Source organism: Stegodyphus dumicola, chromosome 3, assembly GCF_044657685.1.
Source record: "Stegodyphus dumicola isolate Sdum_Otavi_A_Nest chromosome 3, ASM4465768v1".
Taxonomy (NCBI): Eukaryota; Metazoa; Arthropoda; class Arachnida; order Araneae; family Eresidae; genus Stegodyphus; species Stegodyphus dumicola.
In genome coordinates this window covers 278,567,787-278,576,533 of record NC_140770.1, presented here as the reverse complement: position 1 = coordinate 278,576,533, position 8,747 = coordinate 278,567,787, and the positions used below count along the sequence as shown (strand labels likewise).

Genomic DNA, 8,747 nt, shown 5'->3' with positions numbered 1-8,747 from the left:
CTTTCCTATAGCCCATTATGTCTCAAAATGACGCGATTTCGTCACACACACACTGACACACAGACAGAATCTTTCTTGCATTATATCTAGAGATTAAATAAAGTTATGAGAAAAATTTATATATGTATATATATATATACATAAAAATAAATTAATTAGAATTTGATAGCTGCGGAGATTAATTTAGAGTTTTTATGAGTTCATAAGTGCTTATGAACAGTTCACAGGAATTTGAGTTCATAAAGATATTAAGTACATAAGTTCAATCAGTACATTGTAATTAGAGTTCTTAGGAGTTTATAGAGTTATTTAAAAGGATTAAAAGTTCATAGGTTCTTTAGGTGTCTTGAGTATAAATAAGACAAGACAAAAACACGTTCAAATAAGCGTCTTTTTGACTCGGAGCCGTCGTGCGCCGCACGACCCTGCACCTATTGTCGGCGCGGGCCTACACACACACACATATTACATAAAAATATTCTTTTGATATTGTGGATTACGATAAGAGATGGAGGTACTTGTTATAGCAGTTTCATGTGCAAAATTTGAACATTCTACGGCTAATCTTTTTTGAGTTATGCGAGATACATACTTACGTTCATCGTACAGACGTCACGAAAAAAAAAAAATCCATTTTGAATTCCTTTTAAATTCCTTTTACAATCCTTTTTGGATAAAATAACAATCAATTACAACCCGTTTTGTCACGCGAAAAGATTGTCAAAATGGATCCCGGAACGGTAAAAATGGACATTTCCGCTTAAATCTGATAACAGAAATATGATTACAGTACTTCCTTTACTTCGTACAAAGAAGTAAAAATTAACCAAACATGCTTTCATCAAAGGACGAATTAGACATTTTTATCAAATGAAATGCTGCTATTATTATCAAATGCTATTTGCAAATTGGTGCTCGAGGATCGAATTCCCCAAACGGGATGGCTGCATGGGCATTTTCATGGTTTTCCCCATGTGTAACATGGAAACGAGCCAATTTAGCTTAGAAAGTCCTCCACGAAGGCATCCTTCCCTTAGGCAGATAGTCCTCGAGGTTTTGCCTTAATCACATAAACAAAGCAAATCGAATTGGTACTCTTATTGCAAATCATGATGTTTAAATTTTCACTTAAATAACATTTTTTTTCTGTCTAAAACCTTTCAAATATTTGAAAATTACACTTAATTTTAATTAATTAATAATTAAATACAATTAATTTTTGTTAAAATCATAAATAAACGCAGAACTGTTGATAGGTATTAAGAGTTTATTACTATTTCCATTAGTAATAAATTGGTACTAAACAGAAAAAATACTACCACATTGAAAAAAAAAAAAAAAAAAAAAAAGGAATATCAAGATTACATATTATTAAAAAAAGTACATTTTTAGGTGACAAAAAAGTTAATACAAATATCTTGGTCTAGTCACAGAATTAGAAAAATTTCCTTATTTTAGATATTGTTTTGTTGTGTAATTAGTATAAATTTATGTTAAAAGTGTTAAGTTATGAATGAAAAGTTATGAGACAGAAGAAAATTCTTCAAGCTAAAGCATATCTTAAATAAAACAGAATAGGTTGAAGTTTGGAGTTTGAATAAGAAAGAAATATTAATGGAATAAGTATATCATTCAGTTATCATTTCGATATCAAAAATGTGACAAATTGCTCGTACATTTTTATGCAATCTGCACAAATCATCATTCATACAAAATTTATTTATACATATAAAATGCAGAAGTAAATACTTTCACAAGAAATAAAATAAACATTTCACAAAGTTACAGTGAAGAATAAATGTGTGATTTTTTTTTTTTTTTTTTAATTATGTACTTCTGCTACTTCCAGAAACAATCCGAAAAATCAAATTTTCTGCTTCGTTCATGTGCAGTATTCTTTTTTTCTCTGTGAGTCAGTTCAAGTCGCATATGTTAACCAGTAGATGAAGTTGAAGAGTGCAAAGATAGATGGAAACAAGATGCGAGAGATGGCATCAGTTCGTTGGCCTTTAGTCGAATATTTATTCAGCCATCGCAGAGGCATCAGAGTAAACCGAAGCAAACTGTGAGTCGTTTTCTGTTGAAATTAAAAAACAGAAAAATGAGAGAAGAATTTTACAAAATATTCATTTCCTCCCCCCCCAAAAAAAAACGGAGGGGGAAGAAAGCTTTCAGATTTTATATTACTCCCAAAGGGACTTTTCTTTAACCTTTTGTGTGTTATCTTTATTTGTTAAATATCATATTCTTTGCACTGCAACCATAAAATTCAGTTCAACAGCAATATCGCAAAATAATTTTAAAGAGCCTATCTTTAGAATTTCCGATACACAGTCTTTTTTTTTTTTTTTTTTTTTTTTTCGTACAGTGTCGCCTCTGCTCGCTTTGAAATCGTTGAGTTTGTTAATCGAAAATTCATTAAAGTATTACAATATATGAGATCGATAATAAAACAAATTTCAAATTCCAAATTAGGGCTTCCAGATGTCCATATTCGGTGGAAGATTACGTTATCCAAAACTGGATGGCTCTAGGGACCGTTGTTTTATCACAGTGCCAGAATTATACATACGTTTTTGCAGATTCTTCATTATTTAATTTCTTTAAATATAACACAGGGCGACAATACATGGTGGCGAAAATCTGAAAAGTGAACCGACATATAAAGTTTTCAAAATGCCAAAACGAAATTAATTGCCCTTCTGGGCTAACGTCTTTTGGGCTAAAAAATGACACATAACTTTTATTTATTTATTTATTTATTTTTTGTTGTAGTTTACACTTACTAGGAAAATACGAAAATACATTATTGCAACCTGGAAGAGATGTTATATCCAATTAGGGACAAAATCTATCTATTAGGAATAAAGATCAGAAACAGGAGAAGTATCAATTTAAAAGTTAAACAACAAAAATCAGTGTTATATTTTCAAATTTTTACAGGACTAGTTTCGATGAATTTACCAAACCATCAGCCTCAGCTGCCAAAGCGCAAATGAAAAAATAAGATATAGTGATTAGATAAGAATGGCTGGACAGGAGTTAAGGAGAAGTATTACTGATAATCGACGATGCATAAGATCATTTATTAGTTCTTCGATATTATAAAAGTGCGCCATCAAAAACACAAAAAAGTAAATCACTTAAAACGCCCACCAGCGGCCGAGCGGTAAAGTCGCTGAACACTGGTAGCTCGGTCCGAGGTTCGAATCCCGCGAACGGGCTGGCTGCATGGGTGTTTTCGTGGTTTTCCCCAAGTGTAACGTGTATACGAGCCAGTTCCCCTTAGAAAGTCCTCCACGAAGGCATCCCTCCCGGTAGGCAGATAGCCCTCGAGGCTTTGCCGTAATTAAATAACCTAACCTAAATCATTTAAAACATTTTTATTTTTGTGTGTGTATGGGGAGGGTTTTATGTTAATTAACAGTTATTATTTTGGCCTGTTTACAAATATATGGCTTAAGCTTCGGCTAGCCGCTTTTGCTTCTCGAAAGTTTAGGTCTAAGTCAGGCTTTAATAAGTGAGTGGATTTCTGTTTTGTTAAAACATTCGAATTTGTGCAGCCATCAGGTTGAGGTGTTAATAAATAGCTTTCGTTTTATTCGAGCTGAGCTACCTTTTGTTAGAAGGCAGACGGGACAATAAATCACCTTACAGTCTGTACGGTTACTTCGAAGTGATCTGTTAAATTAAAACAACGAAGTAACAGTATATATAATATATACTTCTCAGTCGCATTTTGCAAAAAGTGAATTTTGTAAATGTTTCATTTATAACATAAATGCACTAACAAAAATGCGTTTCATTTGTAACATAAATAATATATTAATATAATAATTCATAACATAAATGAAATGCACTTCTGTTAGCGTATAGCATTTGCAAATTTTTAACTTTACTTCTTATGTACACTGATCACATACATCCAGAACAAAATCGAACGATGACAGTAAAATTTCTTGGCAAAGTATAGATTCCAATCTTCTCCCTATATTTCTGTATTAAATTTTATTTAAACGGTAACCTACCTCTATTTAATGCATTTTTAATATTCTAAAATTTTATAATTTCACGTTCAGTAAAGAATACAGAAACAAATAAATTACCTAAACTTTCGAGAAGCAAACATAAATATTTATTATGCATGTACATTTTACATTTCAATTGAGTATTTATCTGAAAAATTAATCAATAAAACTAATAAAATCAACCAAAAAATATTATGAAGGAAATTTCATGGCGATTGCGTCAACAACAGATTCAAAACAATTCTTTCCTGTAGTGAATTTATGGCAAAATACAGTATTCTACAAAAATATTACTGCAGTTTAGTCTATTGCAAGTAAATTTCACAAAAACTATTTTGAAACTGAATTTTAAAACAACATAAAATCACAATTTGCTTATAAAAACCGTTCGAACGTGGAATAGTAGAAAAAGAAACTATGCGAAACTGGCGACGTTGACTGAAGAACTGTTATACAGCATAGGCTGCTTGAAGATCTGTTAGGCATGATCACCAAAGTTTCGAACAATCTGAAAATTTGGCGACTTCTACTAAGGTGCTTACGTTAACACATAAGAATCCTATTCCTATTTAAGAAGAAAAGGGGAAGGATTATATATATATATATATATTAATTGAAAAAGAAAATGTAAAGCTAACTGGTAATTAGACGTAAGACCTATCTGGTCTCAAAAACTTTTGCGCATAATGCTGCAAAAAGATTTGAAAGAATAGTAGTAGGTAGGAACATTGCTGCGAACTTGCTAAAAAGTTACCAGGAGTTGTAGCTCCACGAAATATTGTAACACAGTACTACACAAATAATAAGAAATTTGTCTGGAAAAACTGTAAATACGCGATAAAACTGCCAAATTTAGTGCTGGAAGACTTGCTAATGCACTAAAAAATTAATTAATCTGACTATTGTGAAATGTGAAAGGTTAACTCACATGAAAAATAGATCGACGGAAAAATATATATATATATATAAGGAAGGTATAAAAACATAGATTATAAAATGTCAATATAAAAAAAGCCTATACATAAAAAATTAAAATTAAAAATTGCCAATATATAAAATGCCTATACTAAAATTAAAATTAAAATGAAGACACAAAATGCATCAATACAATTTACAATAAACAATAATTAAATAGCGGAAAAATGGTAAATTAACCCACTCGTACTCACAGTTGGCTTTTCAAGGAAAAAAAACTGTTTTACGAAATAGGTTAAATACCATTACGCGTTTCGCCGAAACAGACCATTGAAGCTCTTGTTTAATGCGAAAAAAATTTTTTTAAAAGAACATTAGTATTTCCGAAAAAATTCTTTAGAATAAAACCTTTTTTGTAGCTCCACTGCTCTGTTCCTTTTCCCGACGCGTCCGCTGGAAAACACATTAAGGTGTCAAAAGCTATTATAATTCCGAGCAATGTAAAATAAAAATAAAAATCAAAATAGAAAAATAATAAAATAAAATAAATAGCGGTCTGCTATTAGTCAAAAATCACAACAACGTACGGGCTGGTCCTTTAAACCGTAAAGAATATGTAACTTTTATTAGAAGAAAGGTACTGTACACAAATAAAAATGTAATCAATTTTGTAAGTAAAAAAACGTTGCAGGGTCTTATTAGGATCAAAAACCAAGACAATAGAAACGAAAAAACTGACCTGAGAGGTTCCGTCCTCAGCTTACGAAATATTTTTGGAAAAGGGCGCATAATCTCTTCTTGCCTAAGCCAACCTTCCTTATCGTAATGTGACGTCGTCGTGCGAAGCTATAAAATCTGAAGAGGCCAATGGGCTGAGATTGTAGGTTAGCGGGAAGTCTTGTCCCCCCCTTTTTTTACAGAAGAGGGTAACAGATGAGAAAAGAAACGGAAAGAACACAAAATGGCGTCAGTCAAGTTGTAAGAAGAACAAAACCGTTAAAAATAAGTGAAAATGGCTAATTCAGCTAAAATTACTTATTTTTGGCCTTTAAAGAAAGTGTAAATTGGAAAAAATCATTTGTTAATAAAAGTCGTCATTCTTCAAGCTAGAGGGCTGTCAAGCTACTATGAAAAATGAAAAGGCCCGATTTGTTAATAAAAGCAGAGTTTGGCCTTCTAAGTAATTTAAAACTATTACATAATAGTATTAAAGTAAAGTGTCAAAATCTTTGGAGGAAAGAAAATGTTTGTAGAAGAATTAACTGTACATTTATACAATTTTTACAATAGATAATCTGAATTAGCCATCGATCATTTGCCGTCCGGTAGGCTTTAAGCAAAAAATTTCATTATCCAAAACAAATTATCTAAAAATTGGTAAGGCTAATGCCAGCTTTTTTAAAAGTATTTTTAATTATTTTCTGAGGAATTTGGTTATTTTTCAAAATTGTGACGAAGTAAAGTATTTCTTCTTGTAAGTGTTCTGTAGTATTACAGATCCTTTTGATTCTAAGAAGCTGTGAAAAAATTGTTTTAATGATGATTCTTTTGGAAATATTAGAATTCCAGTTTGTTAACTTTAGTGTAGAAAAAGTGAATTCTCTCCTCTTGTCGTAGACTTTAATAAAATTGTAATCAATGATATTAAGGTCAAGGTATACTACATTATTTTGCACCGTATTTGTTTTATTTAGCTTTAAGCTAGTTGGGTAGATATTAGCTGCTTATATATATATATTTCTCTATTTATCAAGAATTTTAAAGTAACATTCTTCTTCGAGGTATTATCCTGCGATATAGTTTCCAAATTTTACGACTGCAAGCTGATTTTTTTTTCTCTTTTTTAAAATCTTTAGTGCAACAATTTGCTTTAATTATTTCTAAAGGCTTATATCACAATTAACCTTAAAAAATGGAATATAAATTCTGTTATGTGTAGGTATAATATTCATATACTATATTTCCTCGCGTATCCCCTCCTTTTTTTCTAATAATTTTGTCGTCCGAAAATCAAGAGGGAAAAATTATGCCAATAATTTAATTCCCAAAGGACGCGATTATAGCAAGAACATAACGAATGAAAAGTAGTCATGGATAAACTAGAGGCTAACAATATTATTTCTTTAAACGGAACCAACTTTCCAATAAGAATATTTGGCAGTATTCTTATGACAATAGCTAATTACAATATCTAATAATACATCTACATTTCTGTAAGTTGAATCTTGCCGATTCTTATTGTTGTCTCGGCTACTCTTTAGACCTCAAATCATCCACAAATAATTGGAGGTGGTGAATATGCGGCCAGACTTTATTCTGAATATTTGAAACCAGACTCGAGTGCCACGTGCGACTCTCGCACGAAGAATGTAAATTATTTTTAAATGTTAGAATATGTTTTATCTTCTTGTTTGTATGTCGCCATTTTTTTTTTTTTGAGTGTTAAATAAAAGTTATTGCTGTGTTCCATCATTGGAGTTGCTTCATTTCGCCAAAGAAGTATTACAGTCTTAATTATTTTGGAGGCACCGACAGAGATCGAATAATCGTGCGTATTTTTATTTTATTAGTTCATCACTGAACATAATATTAGTGATACCAGATTATTACTTTCTGTTAATATTGAATTGCTTTATGTTATTAGTTCATCACTGAACACAATATTAGCGATACCAGATTATTACTTTCTGTTAATATTGAATTGATTTATGTTATTAGTTCATCACTGAACACAATATCAGCGATACCAGATTATTACTTCCTATTAATATTGAATTGTCTTATTTTATTACCCTTTTGGATATTATTTTTAATATTCATTTTAGTTGTCCAGACAGTAGATATATATATTGCTCTATGTTGTTATTCTTATTTTAGTCACCATTAATGTGGTAGAGAGAATGAACTTCATATAATTTAAATATTTCATTTTTGAGGTATACGTATTTAACAGAGTGCATTTAATTTCGTGACTCCTGACTGCATTAATTAATTAAAGTAATTAATTTGAGCTATTTTGAGGAAATATAAGGAACACAGTGTTCGTTAATTTTAAACACAGAAACAATGTCTTACTTAGGAAGAGCTCGTAAGGAAGATTTGCAAAATCTCGCGGCTGAACTGGGAGTTCATGTGACTGCAGATTTGAAAATATTTGATTTAAAACAGAAAATTGTTGAAAGTAGAGATTATGATGAAGTCTTCGTCAAAGGAGTCTTAGACACAATAATAGAAGAACGGAAAGAGAGGGAGGAAAGGGAAAGAGAAGAACGTAGGAGACAGGAAGAAGCAGAAGAGCGGAGAAGGAACGAACAATATGAATTAGAGAGATTAAGACGTGAAGCAGAGACAAAGTCTCAAAATACCGGACAGATCCGGCCGAAAACGGAGCTGCGTCACCTTATGCAGAAATTCGATGACAAGAAAGGAGATATCAGTCTATATTTGCTATTGTTTGGAAGGCAAGCAGAATGGGCTAAAATTGATAAAGAAGAATTTGTATCTCATTTACTAGGACTACTTCCTTACGAAGTAACCCAGTTAATAGCTAGAGAACCCTCCGATAAAGCTAAAGACTATGAACACGTGAAAAATTTATTGTTAAGACGGTTTAAATTAAGCCCGGAAAAGTTTAGGCAGAAATTTATGAAACATCAAAAGAGTACCGAATCCACATGGGTGGATTTCAATTATGAAATAGAAAATTATTGCAAAGAATGGGTGACTGGTCTAGGAGTTTTGATCAGTTGCTAGATTTGATGGTGCTTGACCAACTTAAACGTCGAGTTCCTCCTGAAATTCGAG

The 8,747-nt window shown here is 31.5% G+C and overlaps 1 protein-coding gene across 1 annotated transcript in view; it reads right to left on the bottom strand.

Moving 5' to 3' along the window:
- Window positions 1–1,698: 1,698 nt before the first annotated feature.
- The window catches only part of LOC118180247 (glutamate-gated chloride channel-like), an 85,373-nt gene continuing 78,324 nt past the window's right edge, over window positions 1,699–8,747 (bottom strand). The window contains exon 9 of the mRNA XM_085814216.1: window positions 1,699–2,077. Coding sequence (XP_085670342.1) covers window positions 1,919–2,077 — 159 coding nt within the window. The 3' untranslated portion in view covers window positions 1,699–1,918. The remainder of the gene's footprint in view (window positions 2,078–8,747) is intronic.